Source organism: Triturus cristatus, chromosome 2_1 (assembly GCF_964204655.1).
Source record: "Triturus cristatus chromosome 2_1, aTriCri1.1, whole genome shotgun sequence".
Classification (NCBI taxonomy): domain Eukaryota; kingdom Metazoa; phylum Chordata; class Amphibia; order Caudata; family Salamandridae; genus Triturus; species Triturus cristatus.
This window is the reverse complement of record NC_140581.1, coordinates 316093587-316116951: the sequence shown is the minus strand read 5'-3', so window position 1 is coordinate 316116951 and position 23365 is coordinate 316093587. Positions and strand designations below refer to the sequence as shown.

The following is a 23365-nucleotide window of genomic DNA, read 5'->3' as shown; positions in this document are numbered from 1 at the left end:
GGCTGTACATAGTGCAAAGCTGCCGGCTGCTCGCGTGAACGAAAGCGCTAGGCCAGCCAGCAGCACTTTGAAAAGGCACCTTCTAAGTGTCCCTCCAAGCAGCGCATGCGGCGCTGACTCAGCGAGACCTAAAAAACAAGCACTCCGAAAGAGGATCGCGCCGGAGCTTGTCTTTATGGGGCCATGTGTTTGAAACATATTGCCCCATAAAGATAAGAAAACGTTTGCGACGGGAGGAAAGCAGGTGAGGGAGTCCAAGTAGGCCGTCCCAAAAAGCCAAAGGGAGGCAACATAGAAAGCTCTTTTTCAATGGCTGGCCACCGTTTAGCATAAACGGTGACACCAGCCAATGGAAAAGAGGGGCGGGGCTTAAAGCCCTTTACTGAAACTCCTCAAAGACATTAAATCTCGCCGAGCGAGCTGCGCATATGCGCAGCCACGCTAGCCAAGACCTAAAAACCTACACACCAAAAAGGGGTCGACCATACGCCGAAAAAAGCCTGTCAAAAAGTGACAGAGGGTAGCTCTCTTCGTGGATCTGTGCTGGCTGGCGCGGAAAGACGACAGCGTGCCAAGGTGGTGCCTATATAGGTGACGCAGACGTCACAATGGTGTGGATGACGACAGTGATGTCACGCGGAGCCAACCAACGCCACCTACTGGTGCTCAGGAGTATTATGTTATGTTATGTTAATTCATTTTCTAACGCTCACAGCTACTCCAAGGAGTGTCCCGGCACGAGCACAGGGGACTGAGAGCACGACCAAACTAAGCAAAGTGATGAGTTTTTAGCAATTTTTTAAAAGCCACAGGATCTTCAGTATTACGAAGTGCAAGCGGCAAAGCGTACCAGGCCTGGGCCGCCAAAACAGCAAGAGAACAGCCACCCAGCCTATGCCGATGAAAGCGGGGAACATTTGCCAAGCGGAGAACGGAGGAGCGCAACAGTCTCCCCGGAACATAAAAGGAAAACAGTTTCTGCAAGTAGGTAGGCCCAAGGCCATGCAGGGCACGATGGGCAATAGTAATAGATTTAAATTTCACCCGGCCCGCCATAGGGAGCCAGTGAAGGGAGCGGAGATAGCCTTGCATGCTACTTCTTAGAGAAATCTCTCCCAAAAGCCGTGCCGCTGCATTTTGTACCACTTGAAGTTTAAGAGAGTATGCTGGAATCCCCACATAAAGCGCGTTGGCATAATCAAGGCGGGATAGAATGAGCGCGCAGACTACTGTCTCTTTCGCCTCCTGTTGGAGAAGTGGAAGAAATCTTCTCAAGATTTTGAGAAGGCCAAAGCAGCACCCAGAGAGTCTCTTTACCTGGGTGGCAAAAGATAAGTTATCCTCAAACCAAACTCCCAAGTTCTTAGCAATACTGCTGCTGGAAGATGGTGGCAGATACTCAGACGGCCAGGTCAGATCTCTAAAGCCAGAGGGAAAGTTGCCGTAAAAGAGTATCTCCGACTTGTCCTCATTGCATTTTAATTGGGCGCCCGCAAGCCACTTAAAAACTGAGGACTGGCAGAATTGAACAGGAGCCACGGAATCCTCATCCTTTTTCTAGGTGAAAAGTAACTGGGTATCGTCAGCATAGGCGATCACCTTATCCCACCGATCCTCAGCCAATATGACTAGAGGGGTAAAATAGATGTTAAACAAGAGGGGGCTAAGGGACGACCCCTGTGGGACCCCAGTAGTAACTGGCAGAGAGGCAGACTCGGTCAGTGGCAGCCAGACTTGTTGTACCCGGCCCTCCAAAAAGGACCTAATTCAGCCACAACCGACCCTGAAACACCAATCTCCGCGAGTCGGTCAAGCAGCAAAGAATGAGAAACCGTATCAAAAGCAGCCGACGGGTCGAGCAGCACAAACGCTGCTCTACTGCCGGCATCAAGGCACTCTCCAATGGCTTCAAACACTTTCACCGACGCCAATTCAGTACTGTGAGACGATGAAAGCCTGACTGAGCTGGATGCAGGATGTCCACTCTCTCCACAAACTCAGTCAACTGCCTATTCACTACCTTCTCACAGACTTTGGCAAGACTGGGAATAAGAGAAATGGGCCTATAATTCCCAGGAATCAAGGGATTGAGGGCCGGCTTTTTTAATAAGGGAAGAATTTTAGCCTTCTTCTAATCATCCGGAACTCGGGCTTCTTGCAGAGAGTAGTTTATAATGATGTTAACCTCAGGATTAACAACCTCCGCTACAGCTGCCATCAATCTGGCGGGACAGGGGTCTGTCTGCTGGTGAGCCAGATTTTAGTCCCTTCAAAATTTTCAATGTATTAGGCAGATCAACCGGGGAAAAATTACCCAGAGTGTGCCTCGGGGAGATGGGAGCAGAGAAGTATGACAAAGAATTAGATGGACATGATATAAAGCTTGTTTGAATCCCTCGAATTTTGTCCATAAAAAAATTAGCCAGCGTATCACACCAAGCATCTGTGGCTGGCAGAGGGCATGATTGTGCTATAGGTGACATAAAGCTCTGAACAATTGCAAAGATTTCCTTTGAATTGTTTTGAGCTTGATCAATGTGAACAGCATAATAGTCCTTTTTAGCTTGAGAGATAGCAGCATAATACATTTTCTGTCTCTGTCTAAGCAAACCCTTTGTCACCGGGCAATACTCGCTGAGACACCATGAGCGTTCCAATTTTTTACAATCTTGTTTCAATAGTGTCAACTCAGCTGTGTACCGCGGTTTAGAAGGAGTTTTCCTGGTGCGCCTCGCTGAAGTAGGAATAGCAATGGACGACATAGTGGACTGAACCCAATTGGTAAACGCTAGGAGACTCCCTTCCAAATCCTGTGGAAGTACCGGCCTACAAACAGTCAAAGCTGATGCAAAATTAGAAAGCTCAATTCTTTTAAATGCTGATTTGCGGGAAGCAGGGCCAGGCAGACTAGCTGAAGCCACCTCCCAGGAAAAAAAGGTCAAATAATGATCAGACCAAGAAACTGGGAGGGGATCGTCAGCAGTGATGGAAAAATAAGAACAGATAGGGTCCAGAATGTGGCCCCCTTGATGGGTCGGTCCAGAGACCCATTGAGAAAGATGGGCAAGCTGAAGAGTATCAAAGAACTCTGAGGAATCCGTAGAGTTCAACTGATCAAGATGTATATTAAGATCGCCCAATATCATACAGTGGGAAAAGCGCAGAGCCTGTGCGGTCACTGCCTCGCCCCAAGATTGAAGAAAGGCCTTCGCAGGGCCAGGGGGTCGGTAAATCAGAGAACCCCCCAGTGTAAAATGGGCCGAAAAGCGAATAGTAAAATCAAGGGCTTCGCACTCCCCCCAGGCGCTAGAATCACACCTAAGGAGATCCCACTTTTCTTTGAGCATAATAGCTACCCCACCCCCCCTTCCCTCGGTACGGTCCAATCTACATATCTTATATCCCCCGGGAGTGGCTAATGAAATAATAGGATCGGAGGAACTGTCCAACCAGGTCTCTGTAATAAACAATAAATCCAAAGAATTGTCGGGCAGCAGCTCAAACACATCCAGATAGTGTTTTTTCAAAGAGCGAGCATTTATCAGTGCCGCCAAAATGGTAGGCACCCCAGTGGACCTACTGATGGAGACCGAATCCAAACAAAGTCTAAACCCACATGCAGTACAGAGAAAGTCCTTTTCTAGAGATAGATCAGGATACACATGGTGACTACATGAGTATTGCTCTAAGAAAATATTCCAGATCCAGTCTGACACCTGGGAAATTCGAAGAAAAGGAATCTGCGGCTAGATGTCTCTATCAGATAATAAAAACATGTATATGTTGTGTGAACCATATCATTAATAAAGAGATATATATATATATATATATATATATATATATATATATATATATATATATATATATATATATATATATATATATATATATATATATATATATATATATATATATATATATATATATATATATATATATATATATATATATATATATATATATATATATATATATATATATATATATATATATATATATATATATATACACACATCATCTTGATAGGAGGCGCACAAGCACTTTACCACTGGTTAGCAGGAGTAAAGTGCACAGAGTTCTGAAGCCAGCTAAAAGGCAAAAAAAAAAAAATCTGGGGTGATGGTCCGGTTCTTGTTGTTATATTGTAGGAGCAGTATACGATTACCTTCATATTGCAAAGTTGATTTTGAGATGGTTGAAATACAAATACATTTACAGCTGAAGACCTGGCTTTTCGAGTAGTCCAATAGGCCCTTGGTGTGCAAGACTCGCACCTGCTCAGCGCCAGGATACCCTCCCGTGTAATAGCGCGCTTTACATTTCTGCATGATGTATGTTTTTGGACTATTTGAAGTTGCCATTGTGCGGCATGTGGCAGAAATAAGTCTTATTTTTCTTTTGATTTATATTTGAAGACTATCAGGAGAAGTATCAGGAGCTGCTTGATAGAGAAGATTTATTTTCGGAATTTGAAGAAAATGGAACAGATTTATCAGCTGGTGGAGATCTGTAAGTTCACTGTTTGCTTGTATTTTTTAGTGGGAAAAACTATTGTGCATGTTATTTTGTGAGGGTGTGAGGTGTTTTGGAGCAAATTCATAGGGCATGTTGCATGTATCTTACATTTAAGCTTTTGTGTTTACAGGCACTGTAAAGGGCCTGTGAATTATGTAATGCTTGAAACAATCTTGCTAAAAGACTTACATTTATATTTGTTTAAATATATTATTTAGAAAAGTGTACTTTTTGCTGTTAAAAATATCATTAAAAAATATCTGAAGAGTGTTTGATGGAAGGTATAGGGTTTTCCTTAGAAATGAATGTTGCTTGAGAAGTATTTAATTCCTCCAAACCTTTTTACCACATTACTTCCAAGTATGCAGGTATCATCATCATGCATTATTGCACTTAGACGTTCTCAGCTTTCTTTGATTTTGGAACAATTGCGATTGTATGTTTTTTTTTTCCGGAAAGCCATACACACCCACTGCTACCTGTGGGATGTGGCCGTTTGTTGGCAATATTTGTTGCCAATATGTACATCATCCCACGATCCCATTCTGTATCTCTAAAATGGAAGGGCCCAAATTCAATAGCTCATTTGTGACACCCATCAGACATTGGTCCAAATTGGACATCCCATGCTGGAAAACAGCTTTAGAGAATTTCACCCCCAGGTTAGATGGCGGCGTTGGCCATCGCTTATTCAAACTTCCAAGTGTGGGTTAATTCAACACTAGAGATGCTTATCTCTAAGAAGGTCCGCAGAACCCCCTGGGCAAGAACCAGGGTCAAATGGTTCTCGCCTGAGATAAGGGAGTTTAAGAAAGAATATAAGAGACTTGAAAGAAGCAGGAGATACCAGTATGATTAGGAATCCAAGGAAGTCTATAAGAAAGCATGGAAAAAGTATCAGTACACAATCCGTAGAGCCAGGCTTAATGACTATGCTGACAGGATCAATCAATCTTCAGACCCTTCCAAGGAAATATATGCCATTGTCAACTCGTTTATAAAACCAAACATTGCAGGGGCTGGCCCTCATTTCTCTAAGGAACATTGTAAGCAGTTGGCCAATCACTTTTTAGGAAAGGTCAAATTCAGGAACAGCAAATCCCTGCAATAAATCAGAAAACAATGCCACAGTAGAAATGCCTGTGGTGGACCTCCCACTAATCCAAAAACAGTCTAAGGAAGACATCCTTAGAGCAGCAAATACCATTAAGTCGGGTTCACCTTTAGACCTGGCTCCCATTGACATTTTATTGAAAGGAGGGGAGGCTGTTTCTTCTGTTGTAATGTTCATCTACTATTTCTCCCTGGAGAGCGGTTGTGTTCCAGATGCGTGAAAACATAAATTCATCTGCCCATTGTTGAAGAAACCTTCCCTGGACCCTGATAAGGCAGAACATTACAAACCCATTTCTCTACTTCCTGGGGTCAGCAATATCGTAGAAACATTGATTGATGGTGTTCTCTCTGACTTTTTGTATTACAATAACCTACTGCACCAGACGCAGGTTGGTTTCCACACTGGTTGCAGTACAGAGACATCCTTATTATTGGCCACCGAGGACATTAAGACACTGGACCTGGGCGGGACAGCTACGCTCATTCTTTTGGATTTGAGTGCACCATTTGACAAGCTTTCCCACTCCATTCTAGGCTAGCGGTTAGGAAAAAGTGGAGTTATAGGGGCAGTGTTAAAGTGACTAACTACCTGACTGGAACAGGTGACCAGCTGGATGGCTACAAGCTGTCTCAACTTAAACAGAGATAAAACAGTGGTTATGGTGACTGGGAACAATCTGTCACTCTGGGATCAATTCCTCTGGCCCCGTACTTTGGGGAGCACCCCCTCCCTTTTAAACCTGAAATAGCTCCCTATGGATTGTCGTAGAACGGTGGTTCAAGGCCTGTTACTCTAACGTCTGGGTAGCCCCTCATATGTCATCAGAAGCTACAGGTTACTCAGAATGCCGCAGCCAGAACTTTGCTGGGCCCTCACAAAACGCAATCTACTCACTCAGCACTTACTCAGTTTCATTTGTTGCCTATAAATAAAATAATAGATTTTAAGGCCTTATATATTGCCCATAGGATAAAGCATTCTTCAGGCCCAAATATCCTTCAACATCTCATCACTCCATACAGTGCCCCCAGAGAACTGAGATCGAATGAGCTCTTCCTTCTGGGCGTTCCCAGAATCGGGACAGCAAGAGGCGGGGGTCGTTCATTCATCTACCCAGTCACTAAACTTTGGAACTCCCTTCCGATCTGTCTTAGATCAGACAAAAAATGACTGAGCTTTAGGAGACAGTTGAAAACTCATCTTTTTATTTAAGTAGTTCAATGCCCTCATTTGTCCTCCCTTGTTCTGTCAGTGCCGGCAAGCCCATTGTGGATAGCTGTTCAGTCTATAAGTACTTTTTAATAATAATAATTAATAATCATGCTTAAACTATACATTTTATAGCTTTGTATTCATTACCAGAATCTTAGTACACCAGTCTTTACTGACCTAGTACAGCGTCTTTTATTTTAGCATGTAACCCACTAGTGGTGTAACCTCGCAGTGTTTTGTGTACATACAGCATTAGTTATCAACACAGTCCTGTTGGTGCAGTGAATGGTTGTTTGTAGCATGTGCTGGGCCATTCCAGGCATGATACTGTAATTCTCTCACGTACAGCAGGTAGCAGGGGGATTATACCCAAAACAGTTTTATTGCATACAGCGAGAAGATTGATATTATGTCCAGAAGTTCAAACACGTGGTTTTCGTGTAAATTTCTCATATCTGAAGGCCTCCCGACAGACAATTTATCACAAAGTGAGTGCATTTGTTCATAACAATTGTCCAGATGCTTCTCTATCTCCTTCAGATCTCTCACCCCAACCTGCAATGGTCAAATCTATGAACAATGGGCATTGTCAATCAAGTGAAGAAGAAGCACTTCAACAAAGAAAGAAGAACGAATGGCAATCTTGGCATTCATGGGAAAGGAAGTCAGAGGGGGTCTCGTAGAACTATAGTTCAAAAATACAGTTCCCTAACCACAAGAGATGAGTCTTCATTTTCATCTGATATGAGCACCTGTTTAGCCAGAACTCTAGACTCACCTGCTCATAGGGTGTCTAAATAAATAAATCCGGTATTTGTAAAGCGCAAACTAATTACCCCTAAGGGCCTCAAGGCGCTGGGCGCCATCAGGGAGATTAAGTGAGCTATTGCCCAGAGTCACATGATGCTGAGCTGAGCTGCCACCGGTGCCAAGGATCGAACAGCAAGTCCCGTGCTCCGGAGTCAGTTGCTCTGGCCACACCTCTCCGTCTCCCATGGATGGTGTCCTTAGCTTTTACGGAGACACCAATGGAGCAGTGAAGAGAGTTAATATAGAAGAATTGCTCCCAGGTATGATACCTCAAGTGTATTTGATACCCTTCTTCCTAGAGCTCAAGCAATACCTCTAGTGGCCTCAGTTCCAGGATTGTTGAAACCCACATTGCATGCGTTCTTGGTTGGGTCCTCTGTAAAACCAGTCGAAGGCCACCATGGAAAGACTTACAGGTCTCCAGATATTGTGCTGTTTTTTTCTGCGAGGCATGCCTCCTCAACTGGTAGTGTAAGAGGCCAAGAAATGCTACAATGTTTTTAGTCAATTTTCTGCTACTCCACCTGAGAACAAAAGTAAAGAATAAATGCAGAGATGTGCACTATTTCAAGTTTGGTCTGTAGAGGTGCAGAGTTTACTGTTCTGTTTGAAAGGTGCAAGAGGTAGTTATGTACCTCGTCAGATTGTTTTGTTGAGCTATTACCCAGAGATAATAGACAATCGTTCTAAACCATCTTAATAGAAGGAATGCCATCAGTTCATACTAGAAGAGCAGTTAGAAATTCAGCTGATTTGCTGCACATGACATCTGCCAGTCTTTCCAAAATGCCTTCCTATTGGCTGAGGCTTACTCTTCAAGCTCAGCAAACAATTCTAGATATGGCTTTTTCTGAATCGTTGTATGGTCGGATGCAGACCGAGGGAATCCAGCACCTAACTACTGAGTCCTAGGCTTTAAAGTCTAATGGGCTTGAGAAAAGGGAAGTTTCCCAAAGTCCACCTCAAGGCAAATGGCTGAGCATAACAGTGCTCCAGCATTCCATTCTGTGATAGGGAATAGCAGCTGCAACACCAAGTTTGGATACCACGGCGGAAATAGCTTGTTCAAAAGCTGAGGAGTTGAAGGGGATCAAAACAGGCTTCTACTGCAGCTCTTAAGGATACCCTTCATGCAGTGGCTTCTGCTCTGCCACCACCACCTAACTACATTTCACTTTCTCTCACTGCAGAGGATTACAAAACACAATTGGGTGCTAAATGTTGTCAAGATTTAATATCAAATCAGGTTTTTATTCCCATGCCCTCTACATCTCGGAGGTTTTCAGAATTCTTACAGCAGACGTTTTGACTGTGGAGGCCTAAATTATTTTACATAAAAGGTGATACTGAAGGTTTCCAAACCCTAGAAGGGAAGAGGCATGTACTCCAGTGGTGTTTCTAGAAATGATATTAAAGGGGCAACCGTAAGGGCCATAAATAAAACTGGTGGGGACATCTATAGCAGGCAAACATAAAGATGAATGTCTGAACGTGTGTGTGTGTGTGCGTGTGTATATATATGTATATATATATATATATGTGTGTGTGTGTGTGCATATATTACCTACTGGCGATAGCCAGTAGGTAGTTATAGTTAGGACCACGTTTCCATAGGAAAACCTCAACATTCTATTTTGAATAACTTTGGCGCCGGTCGACGAATTCTCGCGAATTTCTCAAAATAGGTGGGGCGCTACGCTCCGCTCCTACCCTGAAAGTCTCGGGGGGATTCGTCAAGCGGGGGCTGAGATAAAAGGGGGGTCCCAAAACGCGTTTTTCCCATGCATTTTTCCATAGGACCTTTAGAACGAGCTACAGCCCGAATGGCTGAACAGAATTACTCAAAATTTGGCAGAGAGGTAGTCCCTAGGTCAAGGAAGTGCCTTTTGTAGGTTTGGTGTAAATCTGTTCAGTAGATTCTGAGAAAATAGCCTTTAAATCAATATATATATCTGAGCCAGCTTACGGTACGCTTACCGTACGCTTACGGTAAGCGTACGGTGGCGTGCGCGAGCGCGATTCTGATTGGCTCTTAGATCTTAGTAAACATTCGAATCGGCCGAAACCAGGAAGCGGCGGCCGCCATTTTGTCTCTCGCACTGAGAGAGATTTTTAAAATCGGAAGCCCAAAAACATGTAAAGGGGCTGTTTTGACAACTCCCTCCCACATAGTCATGTTGAGGGAGTCCCCAAACATCCCCCAAGTGCAAAAACGGTTTTATTTTTTTTTCGGCAATTTCGCGGGGTACGCTTACCGTACGCTTACGGTAAGCGTACGGTAAAAAAATAAAAATAAAAAAAACACTATCCACACTTACCCCACCCCCTGTGCTTTTGGTGGCCGAAGGCCACCAAATGTGCTGGGCTTATTACAATGGAAAAAAACACTATCCACACTTACCCCACCCCCTGTGCTTTTGGTGGCCGTAGGCCACCAAATGTACAGGGCTTATTATAAGGGAAAAAAACTTAGCATTTAAAAAACCGTACTAATTCACTGAAAAAACCATAGGTTTCACACACGTTATAGTTAGGAATTAGCATTTAAAAAACCTTGCAAATTCACTGAAAAAACCATAGGTTTCACACATGTTATAGTTAGTGGAAATTTTACTGATAAAAAACCAATGAAATTGCCCCGTTATAGTTAGCGCAGGCAACTATAACTCACGCGACCGCAATCCTCTGCTGATGACATATGTGTCTTTATGAAAAAAAAATATTTGTAATATATGTATAGCTAAAAATGTATGGAAGAAGACATGGGCAAATAAGTGTCTAAATACAGTATTAGCATCAGCAGAGGATTGTGGTCGCGTGAGTTATAGTTGCCTGCGCTAACTATAACGGGGCAATTTCATTGGTTTTTTATCAGTAAAATTTCCACTAACTATAACATGTGTGAAACCTATGGTTTTTTCAGTGAATATATATATACGTGTGTGTATATTTATATATGTGTGTGTGTGTGTGTGTGTGTGTGTGTGTGTGTGTGTGTGTGTGTGTGTGTGTGTGTGTGTGTGTGTGTGTGTGTGTGTGTGGGTTTGTGTTACTATCCTTGTGGGGACTTGGGTGTGATAACACACTCACGCTGTGGGGACTTGAGTGCACTGTGGGGACTTGAACCCAGGTCCCCACAAGGCAATGTCTTCTAAATGATAAAAAATGACTTCAGGAACATCTGTGCCAATTTTTACAACTTTTGAAAAAATTACCTTGTGGGGACCTGTGTTTCATCAAGTGTGTTTATATTTCTGCTCAGCTCTGCCCCTGTAGACAGGAGGTGGTACTGCAGTCTTAAACACACTTTGCATTTAAACACACTTTGCTAACTAGAAACACTCAGTAGCAGCAGAAAGGACAGACATTTCAAAGGAAAAGCTTCATAACTTGTGTTTATCCAAATATTTTTCATCCATGTTAAACTTTTCTCTATTCATTAAAAATAAAACTTTATTTACATGAAGCTATTGATGTTAGAATTGTTGTATCTAAACATTATAAGTGGTTTTATGAACATTGCTAAAAGTGGTTTGGGTCAGTTTCAAATCCCAACATTCTTTGCTGGTGCCGCTTGATCCTTATTTGTAACTAAACAATGATGGTGCACTGCACCGTGATTCAGTATAAACTGAATTGATCATTTTTGTGCACATAACCTACAGGCATCAATGCCTATTGTTAGATTTTAGATGTCTGTACCAGGAATTCAGAATTATTATGTTGCTTGTCCTCAGTTTACATATTTATATGCACAATGTACTATGTTCTTTTAGATGATGGCTAGATAAGTGAGTGACTAGGCTTCCACTTTGCTAAGGGTTACGCACTTGCAGACAGCAAATTGAAGTATGTTCTTATAAAATTAATGAACTTCTTAAAAGATATATTCAAACTTCATCATAATATGCAATTACATTTGAATCATTTGAATTGCTTAATATAAAAACTGTTCATAAAGCTTTACAAATAAGCATTGGCAAATCCAATAGGTCTCACCTATGTGATAGCTATTGGCTTTGGCAATGGGTTTTAGCCATGTTGTATACCACTGGGGCTGCTGTTCAGCAAGACTAAAAGTTAGTGGCATGGAGTGGGGTGGTGTAGGGTAGACAGGAGAGGGGTAGATTGAGGTATAGCGGAATAGGGTAGATTGGAGTAGAGTGGAGTGTGGTAGACTGCCATACATTAGAATGGGGTAGAGTGGGGTAGAATGGAGTGGGGTGGATTAGGGTAGAATGTAGTGGGGTAAATTAGAGTGGGGTAGTTGGGTAGATTAGCGTGGTACATTGGAGTGGGGCCGATTGAATTGGGGTGGAGTGGCGTAGATTGGGTGGCGTGTGGTAGATTGGGGTGGGATATGGTAGACAGGGGTGGAGTGAGGTAGATTGCAGTTGAGTAGATTGGAGTGGGGTAGATAGGAGTAGGGTAGAAGGAGTAGATAGGGTGGATTGGAGTGGGCAGATTGGACTGGAGTGGGGCAAATTTGAGTGGCATGTAGTAGTATGGAGTGAAGTGGAGTGGGGTATATTGGCTAGAGTAGAATGGAATGTGGTAGATTGGGGTAGAGTGGCGTCGAGTAAATTGAGTGGACTGGAATGTGGTAGATTTGAGTGGCATTTGGTAATATGGAGTCAAGTGGGGTATGGTAGATTGGGTAGACTAGAATTGAGTTTAGATGGTTGGGGTAGAGTGGACTGGAGTGGGGCAGATTGGGTGGATTGGATTGGACTGGTGTGGGATAGATTTGAATGACATGTGATAGTATGGAGTGAAGTTGAGTGTGGTAGAGTAAACTTGTGTGTTGTGGATTGGGGAAGAATGGAGTGGGGTGTATTGGGGTAGATTGGAGTGGAGTGGGGTAGACTGGAGGGAAGTTGAGTAGATTAGAGCGGAGTGGGACAGATTGGGGGATTATAGTAGCGTAGAAAGGAGGGTACATTGGAATAGATTGGAGTGGTGTGGGGTGGGGTAGACTGGGATGGGGTGGGGTAAATGAAGACAATGTGGGGTAGACTGCAGTGGGATAGATTGGGCGTGGTGTGGAGTTTGGCAGAGTTGGGATATATTGGAGTGGAGTAGATTGAGGTAGATTGAAGTGGGGTAGATTGAATTGGGGTAGATTGGGATGGAGGGGGATACTGTGGAGTGGAGTGGGGTAGATTGGAGTATAATATGATAGATTGGAGTGGAATGGGATATATTGGAGTGGACAGGGGTTGATTGGAGTGGACTGGGATAGATTGGGGTCGGGTGGGATAGATTGGGGTGAGGTAGATTGGAGTGGAGTGGGTAGATTAGGGTAGGATATTTCATGGTAGATTGGAGTGGAGTGGGTTAGATTGGGGAAAAGTGGAGTGTAGTGGATTGGGAAAGATTGGAGTGGGGTAGATTGAAGTGGTATAGACTGGGTAGATTATGGTAGAGGAGATTGGAGTGAATTGGTGTAGGTTGGAATGGAGTGGGGTAGTTTGGAGTGAGATAGGAGTTGGGTAGTTTGGAGTGGGGTACATTGGAGTAGAGTAGGCTGGAGTGGAGTTGGATAGATTGGCGTGAGGTAGGTTGGGATGGGTGTGGTAGATTTGAGTGGTGTAGATTGATCAGGGTAGGGTAGTTTGGAGTGGAGGAGATTGGGGTAGATCGGAGTGGGACATATTGCATAGGGTAAATTGGAGTACACTAGTTTGGGGTGGAGTGGGGAGGGATACATTGCCGGGGGGTGAATTGGGGTAGAGTGGATTAGATTGGATTGGAGTGGGATAGATTTGAATAGCAGGTGGTGGTATGGAGAGAAGTGGACTGGGGTAGATTGGGTAGAGTGGGTAGAGTGGGTTGGAATGTGGTAGATTGGGGTACAGTGGAGAGAGGGAGATTGGGTGGATTGGAGCGTGGTATATTGTGGTAGAGTGGAGTGGAATAGATTGAAGTGAGGTAGAGTGGAATTGGAAAGACTGGAGTAGAGTTACGACTGGAGTGGAGTGATATAGATTGGGGAAGAGTGGAGTGAGATACATTGGAGTGTAGTATAATGGGGTAGAAAAATCCTGGTCTTAAGTAGGCGAAACACGGAGAAATACTTTATTTCTCCTCATTTTAGCTTTTCCAGGTGTGCTGCCTTGTGCAGCACACATGGATTATTAATGATAAAAGTTTGTTTTTTGTGGTCTCTCATAATGATTGTGTTCCATTTACTAATCCTTGTAAGTGACAGGTAGCGAAGTGAAAAGTTTGGAATCTTGTCAGTGAAAGGTGTTGTGTAAGGCCCAGGCACAGTTTCCTGTACGTGGGTGTTACCTGGTGTAATTTCAGTAATTTCACGTTACACTTGTTACATGAAATTCCCAAAATGATTTTATTACACCATGCCTCATAATTACGCGACATTCACAGCAAATCCAACGCAAAAGAACAAATGTGAAGAATCACAACATGAAGGGTTGCAGTTTGTAGCGCTTGCCTTTTTTTGGCTGCAAGTACTCATTCTGTGCTAAAATACAGCATTTGAATTCTGTTTTTGCATTTTGCGAAATTTGACTGAAATGTTACATAACTACAAGTATTCGCAACCCACAAATAAACCTTTATGTGTGACCAGAAAGGAGCAGGGTTTGCAAGCGGGTGAGCTGCATGTTTTGTACGACTGTTTTGTTTTGCGTTAAACAGCTGAAAGTCATGGCCACATCTCTTGCTGTCGGTCAACGCCAGAAAATATAAGCTGCAGCAGTTAACAGAATCTTTTTGTATAATAAGGTTTAGCGTGTTTAGATGTTTATATCAGTGATGGATGAATTAACTGCTAAAAGGGATGTACCACAGTATGCATTTTACTGCACCATGGAATGAGTATATAGCGACGATTAGTGTGGGATGTAGTGGCTTCTTAGGTTCTGCGTAGTAGGTACTAACTGTATACAAAACTAAAAGTCTGTGTCAAAAATTAAGACAGCAGGCGGGTAGCAGTAGGTACCCGGCCATATGTGACATTTTGTCTTGAAATAAATTGCGTCATTCTGGAGCGTAAACTTTGAGCTCATTAGCTGTAATTGAGATTGTCCTAGCCTTGGTGTCAGAAAGGCTGGATTTTACTAAAGACTCGGAGCGGAGTATTAGGCTATCTTTTCTTGCTATTTATTCACAACAGCCAAGCAAGAGGAAACAAGCATTGGCATAGCCAATAGGTCTCGCTTTGGGAACTTTATAAGTATTTAGTTATGCAGCACAATATCCTTGGTGCAAGAACATCAACTGTTGCATGGCTAAACACTTATAAGGTTCCAAAGGCAAGACCTATTGGCTATGCCAATGCTTGTTTAGTTCTATATGTACTGCCATGCTATTGTCCCGCTCGTTCTGTAACCTCCCTCCTCGTCTCCAAATCAGATTATTTGTGAGGCATGGGCAAAGTGGGCTAAATTGAAATTGCTGCCTATTGCTCATAACATATATGCTCAATTTTTATAGTGCACTTAACATCAATAATATTGTCTGAGACAAACTTACATAATTCATTTTTTCCAGACACGCATGATTTTTTCATTTTTAATTGGGAAAGATAGGAATTTAATTGTGGCCTATTAAATCCACTACAAAATAGATAAATTAAACACTAAATTTCATTTCACGCTACAATATATGTTATATTCCCTAAACAGGGAAATGTTTACAAGAACCTCCAAACTATCTATTAGCACAAAACTGAACGAAAGGAAACGGAAAACAGGATTCGGAGCAGAACTTCAGGATGGCCACTCACAAAAGTGCAAATGCGCGATTGAGCATCTCAAAAGGTCAATTAACATGACAAGAGACTTGTCCCTGAAAACTCCAGAGACGGTGAAAGACGGGAAACGCTTCCTGTGGGGGGTTGGGCCCTGTTGCAACAGAGCACACCTTGCTAAAAGTCTACAGAGAAGCGGCATGGCATACTTCTTAATGTTTGCCCTGACAACAGCAAGCATGGGGCACAACACCCAGAGATTCTCACTTGATCATCGCATCAAGCTCACTACGAAATTATGGTTACAAAAACAAAATAAAACATTTGCAAGAGGCATACAAAATTTAACGCGTGTGCCTACAAAATATTCTGGTAATTATCGCATTCTAAATAAAAGCGTTCCCGGGTTGGCACGGGGCAGAGTTTGTGCTATGTGAAAAGGATGCATATGAGAAACGTTTGAAGGCGGAATGTTGGTAGATATTTGCAGTTCTTTGAATTTTTTTTTAACAAGTTGTTCTTCGCCAGGTAAATAATGATTAGCTTTGTGGGAGAACAAATGCAACAATAGATTAGCCTGTCATTTCGGAAAAACATTTCTCAAACTGAACAAAAGAGTGGCGAAAATAAATTGGTGACATACAAAGGCAAATGGGGATGAAAGAGAGAAAACGAATGGAAAAGAGGAAAAGAGAATCGTACAAAAAAGTATATGGCGAGAAAGAGATGAGAGGAAGAGGGAGTAGGAAGAAAATCAGGGATGTCACAGAGGGGAGGTGAAAGTGCAGACAATGAAAACCGGATTTGCTGAGAAAGGCACGCCCAAATTTAAAATTTAAAGAAAATAGCAACTGCAGATGTAAGAGGCGTCCACAGGAACCATGCAGAGACCAGTACTGGCTAGCAAATAGGTGGGAAGAAAGGTAGGAAAAGCAAGAGCTTCTGAAGGAAATAGAACTACAGGAACTAACAAGGGGAGAGGGGTATACAGAAAAAATGCAGGCAGGGCAGAGACTGCTGTAGAAATAGAAGCAGTTAGGGAAAACACCTGGAGAGCAGTGCAATTTCGCAGGGGTCTCTGTCCCTTGCCCAATGATAGTAAATGTTCCAGTCCTAACATTTTTTTCACTATTATACATGTGCTCTCAAGGCCGGCTTTTAGGGTGATGCAACCGGTGCAGCTGCATCGGACGCTGACCTTAGGCAGTACTGAATTTAGAAATCGCTGTTGGGTTTAAAAGCACCTGCTGCAGAGTTCCTTGTGTGTCCAGAGGTTTTCAGCTAAAAATAAAAATTTCAGGATCTCTTTGATGATTAATGTTCCTGCTGGAGAGAGAGATTGCAGTTTTTTCAAGTGACAGCTTTGGCTCATCATAAAGTATGCAGCAGGTTAATATGCCTGCTGCAAAGAACACGTACCATGCAGATCACAGAACTGCCTTTTCTGTGTATAGCTCAGTGGGTTTCTGCTTTTGTCACAGAGATCCTTTTGTTACTTGTAGTTCATTAATTATAATCCTACCATAGTTACCCATGAACTGTCATTAAAGAGTTGCATGCAAAGTGCATGGTATATGTTAGAATATTAGGCATTTTCCCCCGTCTTTTATTATCCTAATATTGCAAAAAAAGGGTTCGTTTGGATAGAAATATATTCTTATTAGTGAAGCCAACCCTAAACACTGTGGTACATTTTAAATGCTGTGCTTCTCTAGGCCAAACATTCTTAATGTATACTGCGTAATAGTATGGATGATGCGATTGCTACACCTTTTAATCCTCATTGCCTTATGTAACATTTTCTATTGACTGATTTACAAGTATCATTAACTGTCCCAGTATAATGTGTGTGTGATGTAAAGTGCTCTGAAAAAACGGTACTCTGATATGAGCAGTGCTATAAAACAAACATGTATGTGGAAGATGGACTATGGAGATGCGAGGGGCACTGTGAGGGAGGTAGTAAGGAGATCTGTGAACATGGAGGCAGGGCCGGACTGGGAACCAAAACAGGCCGCCACCCCCCCCCCCCCCCCCTCCCCCCTCCCGCAGGTGGTTGGGGGTGCCGCCGAGCTCTTTGCCAGGGCCGTTTTCCAGCCGATTTTGTTACAGGGCCGATTTTGCAGCTATGCTGCAAAAACGGCCCTATAACAAAATCGGCCCCCAGGGGCCCAAAAGCGGGCCCCACCCATGCCGCGCACCGGGGGACTGCCCAGTGCCCGCTACGGCCAGTCTGGCCCTGCATGGAGGTCATGGGGGAGGGGGTCAAAAAAGACTTTCGCACGGGCACCACCAGCGAGAAAGCCAGCCCTGTGTGGTCCGGCATTTGTAATGTGAAAAAGGGTTCAATAACCAAACATACCAGCTGCTGCATTGATTTAGAGATTTAGTGGCACCTTGCTGCACTTTGTTACTGGGAAAGGGCAAGAATGCACCATATTTATTACAATATGGTGCATTCCTGTCCTTTCCCCTGCACTGGCACACAATGGGCTGCTTAACGCCAAAGCAGACACCCTTGCACCATGGTGCAAGGATGCCTGTGTTGCATGCAGGATTTTTTTTTGCAGGAAGGTACACTTTCCTGCACAGCAACAATCCAGAGAGGCATTTTCTTCTTTCTATGTGTGCTGCAAAATGCAGCACACAGAGAAAAAGGTAACGAGTAACGAGGAGAAAAAAAACATATTTCTTCTTGTTACGCCTCTCCTAAGAAGGCGTATCTTTTTGACACATTCCCAGGTCTACCAGTGATGGTAAACTTGCTGCACAAGGCAAAGTGGCCCTGTGTGGCTTGATAAATCGGATTTTAGGGCTTGAGTCTCACATCCACCATGGTGCGTAATGCAAATGTGATACAAACCCTTGATAAAAAGGACCCTTACTGTATAGAAACTAAAGTGGAAAGATGAGCACTGGCGCATGTTAAACACAAGTGGGCCAGCGCAAGGGGGGAATCAACCATTACAACGCAGTAATTATAACGCACTAACTTTACAACGCAGTCATTACAACACAATTGCCTTTACAACGCATGCCACTATAGCGCATGCCATTACAACGCACGCCATTACAATGCATTATAAGGTGAGAAATGGGTATTTTTTAGTTTTAGGGTGGGAATGGGTTTTGGGGTACATGGGGATAACATTTTTACCCCTACACTATCCAACACTTAGCCTACTGTTGCACTCACTGAAGTTGGAATAGTAATTTTTACCCCTACATTATCCAACAGTTACCCCACTGTTATCCCAAAAGTATTATGCGTTATAATGGTATGCGTTGTAGTGGCATGTGTTGTAATGGTATGCATTGTAATGGTAGTTTCTATAAATGCGTTGTACTGTCATGCGTTGCAAAATCATGCATTGTATTGGTAGTTGCGATGTAAAAACTGCATTGTAAAGGCATGCGTTGTAATTGTTTGCGTTGTAACACCATATATTCACGCAAGGGAGAGCGGATGACAGAGCTATATCTTAACTTTGATTGCTGTGCTGCACTCCCACTGCTGTACTTAGCAATAGCAGTATCTCTCAGATTCTGGAAGATCAAGCGTAACCATAACTTCCTTGAAGTGCTTATCTGCTTTATTCTTGCACAAATCTGGCATTTTCTAAATCCGTTTTGTCTCTTGCCAAAGATTTGTCACTCTTCAAGTAGGAGGTGAAATCTGAGTAGTGGCCAATGGAAGTAAATGACAAGGTAAAGGTGGTAGGTCCCTTTTAAACACGCTTTGTCCCATGTCATCAAGGTGATTTTGCTAATCGGTGAAAATATTGTTCCCAGTTACGATGACTCTTCCGAAGCCACAGAACTATCCAGAGGGGCTTCCTGTAATGGCTTGATGGATATAGACCATTGTTTATTGGATCTGTTCTTTTCCCCATTTAATAAGAAATCCTATTTACATAGCCTGACAATAGCAATGTCTTTTGGGATGAGCCATATTTTCCATAGCTAGGTACACATATAGCAAGTTGTGCACTAGCCAGGGCTTATCCCACATCAGGTAAAATTAGTATGTCTTTTGGGAATTGGCGGTTAACGGCTTTCTCCAGAACCTTGTCCGGAAAGGGGAAGAGCGAGATTGGGAGGTAGTCCTTGTGGTCTGAGGAGTCCGCTGTGGGCTTCTTCAGAAGTGGTTGTGACTTTGGCTTGCTTCGAGGATGCTGGGAAGGTGGCAAAACTGATTGCTGAGTTGATGCTGGTGAGGAGTGGTCCTATTACTTTGTGTCCGAGGTTGAAGGTGTGGTGCGGGTAATGGCTTGTTGGGGCTCTCGAATGGATGGAGGACATGATGAAGGTTGTGGTTTTGGTGCAGAGCGGTGTCCTGTCGGTCAGGAGGTATGGTGGGTGGATGGTGGGAAGAGCGAGGAGGTCCAGCTGCAGCGGTTGGAGTTCAAAGTTCTTGTAGATGTTGGCAATCTTGGTGTGAAAGACGTTGATGAGTGAGTAACAGAGGGACTGGGAAGGCTAGATAGTGTTTTCAACAGCGTCTGGGGAAGAGAATTCTCTGACAATGTGGAATAGTTATTTGGTGCAGTTGCTGTCCTGGAGGCGGGTGGCAAGTGCGACTTTCTTTACTTCTCTGAAGGATTTGAGGGCAGTCTTGCAAGCTGTGTGGTCGCCTGGGTCTTTGCTGGTTCACCAGCATCTCTCTGGAGGTTTGCATTTGTGTTTTTCTGCTTTGAGTTCGGGTTTGAACCAGTTGACGTGCTTGTTGGTTCTTTTGTTACTGAGGGTTTTGATGGGAGCGATGGAGTCAGTGCTAGTGGTGATCCATTCTGATAGGTGGGTGGTGGCTTGATTGATGCCGTCAGATGTGTGGAGGGTGGTGGTGTTGAGGGTGGTCATCCATTGAGGTTCGGTAATGGTGTTCTAGCTGCAGCGGGCAGTGTGGGGTGGGTTGATGGTGGCCTGTCGGTTGAGAGCGATAGTGAAATGGACGATGCTGTGGTCCATCCAGGTTAGCTGAGTTGTGTGGCTGTATCTGATTTTGTCGCTGGATGTGAAGATGGGGTCAAGGGTGTGGCCGACAGTGTGTGTGGGGCTGGTGTTGATCTGTTTGAGTCCGAGGCTATCCATGGCTGAGTTGGTGTCTGAGGGGTCATCAAGGTGGAAGTTGCGGTTGCCGAAGAAGAGGTAATGTCTGGATTTTAAGGCATGGGGGCAATGATTTCTGTGATGGAGTTGGAGAAGGGGGGGTCGGGTCATGGTGGCCTGTAGGCGAGGGTACCTCTGATGGTTGCGTGGGGGTTGGCTTGGAGGTGGAAGTTAAGGTGTTCCATGTCGGTGGTGGGGGGGTTCATTGCAGGTGGTGAGCTTGATGGTGTTCTTGTGGATGATGGCAATTCCTTCCCCGGGTCTGACTGGCCGGTCCCTGTGGGTCAGTTTGTAGCCAGTTGGCGTGGCGGTGGCTATGTTGGGGGCCGAGAAATCCTTGAGCCAGGTCTCAGTGAGGAACACTACGTCGGGGCTGTTGGTGGTGATGGTGTCCCAGAGTTCGATGGCATGTTTGGTTAGGGAGTGGACGTTGAGGAGCATGCATTGAAGTTTGGGCTAGTAGTAGGTGATATTTGTGGGAGCCCGTGGCTCTGTGGAGTGGAAGTCGAATGCTCCTTTGGTGTCTGTGGGTGAGCGGGTGCAGCAGAGAGGGCTGCGGCAACCTGGTTCCATTCCTTGGAGAGCGGTGCTGGAGTATCGGTGGATGGTTGAAGGGTGAAGGGTTCTTGTGCCGGGCGCGGTTGGGTTACAGACAGGCATGGGCGGACGCAGATGGGCTTGCCTTTTGCATGCCTTCGGTGTGCCGCCAGCAGCAGCGGCCGTGCAGCTGCTGGCATTAAGTAGCCTGCGCGGGTGCGACAGTGGGGCGTGGCCTACGATGCGCAAGCATAGTAGGCTGGGAAAATGGCGTCAGGCCGGTGGCCTTGGTCGCTAGGTGGCAGTGGCAGCAAGGATCAAAGAGCTGGTCTGGTCTGGACTCAGGAGTCGAGGCAGAGAGTTCAGGCAAGGTCCTAGGAGTCACGCAGGAGAGCGGTGTTGTAAAAACACAGGTCCACTAATGCCGCACAGCGGCCAGTTTTAAGTAGCCTGGGTGTTTGGGCGGGGCGGTGGGCGGGACTGTGGGTCGAGGCCTGTGACCCACTAGCGTCGTAGGCCAGGAAAATTGTGTCCAGCTGGTTGCCTAGCAACCAGTTGGGAAGTGGCAGGGGCAGCGAGAATCGGAGAGCCGATCCCGATTGGATGCAGGAGTCGAGGCAGGGAGTTCAAGCAGGCTCCCAGGTGTCACGCAGTAGAGCGGAGTTGTAGAAATAAGGCTCACTAATGCTGCGCAGTGGCCAGCATTAAGTAGCCTGGGGGTGGTTGGGGCGGTGGGCGAGACTGTGGGGTGAGGCCTGAGACACGCTAGCATTGTAAGCCAGGATAATGGCATACGGCCAGTTGCCTAGTGGCCGGTGAGAAGGTGGCAGGGAGGATCAGAGATCCGATCCGGTTTGGATGCAGGAGTCGAGGCCAGGAGGTCAAGCAGGCTCCCAGGTGCCACACAGGACAGCGGGCTGTGAAGAAAACAGGCTCCTACATTTTGAATAGTGGTCACTGGACAAGGAGCTGGAGCAAGGTCACCAGGCCGTCATTTTGACTTCCAAATATGTGGCAAATTGCCAATAATAATAGATTATCCACCTTGCCAGTATTGATTTTAAGAGAATTGGATTGCATCCAGTAAACTATTACAGTAAGGCAAGATATGACGATTGTTTGAGGTGTTACTTCTAAATCAAGATGAACCAAATTATGTGTCGTCTGCATAAATCGTCCAGGTAATGACAAAACAGCAAATTAATTTTGCCGGTGGGGCCACATAAAAGTTAAACAAGACAAGACTTAGAGCAGAGCCTTATGAGACTCCATAAGAGATTGGCAAACAAAAGGATTTAAATGGTGGAGTGGGAACTGTCTTTACCTTTGTGGTGACCTAAACATATTGACCTTCATACACTATCACTGTGGGGACTTGAACATTCCTAACTTCATACGCGATCTCTTTGGGGATTTAGAGAGCATTATCTTTACACGTTCTCCTAGTAGGAGTTGAACATCCCTATAATCACAAACTATATCTGTGGGACTTGCACACCACAGTAATCATTATGTGGAGGCTCAAGAATGCCAACAACCACACACTGTCTCTATTTGGACTTGAACATCACTATCTTTAAGCAATGTTTGGGGCTATACCATTATCTTGACACACTATCACTCTGGTGATTTGAGCATGATTACCTTTACACTCTATCATTGTGAGACTTGAATATCCTTATAATCACACACTATCTATGTGGAGGCTTGAACATGCCAATGCGAAGATATTACCTTTGGACTTGAAAATCATTGTTTACACACTGTCTGTAGGGAGCTGAATAGTCCAATAGTCACACACTATCTACCTGGGGACTTGAAAAATACTTTAATCACACGCTATCTTTGTGGGGACTTGAAAATCACTTTAATCTCACACAATCTTTGTATCGATTTGAACACCATTAAAATCACACACTAATTTTGTGGGAACTTGTACATCAATATAATCACACACTATCCTTGTGGCACCTTGAGCATCACTATACTCACACTATCTTTGTGGGAACTTGATCAACGCTATAATCACACACTATATGTGTGGAAACATTCCACATTAAAGACGTTCTCTTTGGACTTAAATATCATATATTCACATACTATCTTTGTGAGGAGTTAAACATTCCAATTATCACACACTATCTCTGTGGGGACTTAAAAATCAGTATTGTCACACACTATCTTTGCGGGGGCTTGAACATCACTATAATTGTACACTATCTTTGTGGGGACTTGAACATCACTAAAATCTCACACTATATTTGTGGAAACATGAACATCACTTTAATGACACATATTTGTGGAAACATGAACATCACTATAAGCATACACTATCCCTATGGGGATCT

At 44.1% G+C, this 23365-nt stretch overlaps 1 protein-coding gene across 1 annotated transcript in view; it reads left to right on the top strand.

Moving 5' to 3' along the window:
• Positions 1 to 23365, top strand: part of PAIP1 (poly(A) binding protein interacting protein 1) — a 659103-nt gene that overhangs the window by 533004 nt on the left and 102734 nt on the right. Inside the window, exon 9 of the mRNA XM_085638605.1 lies at positions 4416 to 4509. Coding sequence (XP_085494731.1) covers positions 4416 to 4509 — 94 coding nt within the window. The remainder of the gene's footprint in view (positions 1 to 4415; positions 4510 to 23365) is intronic.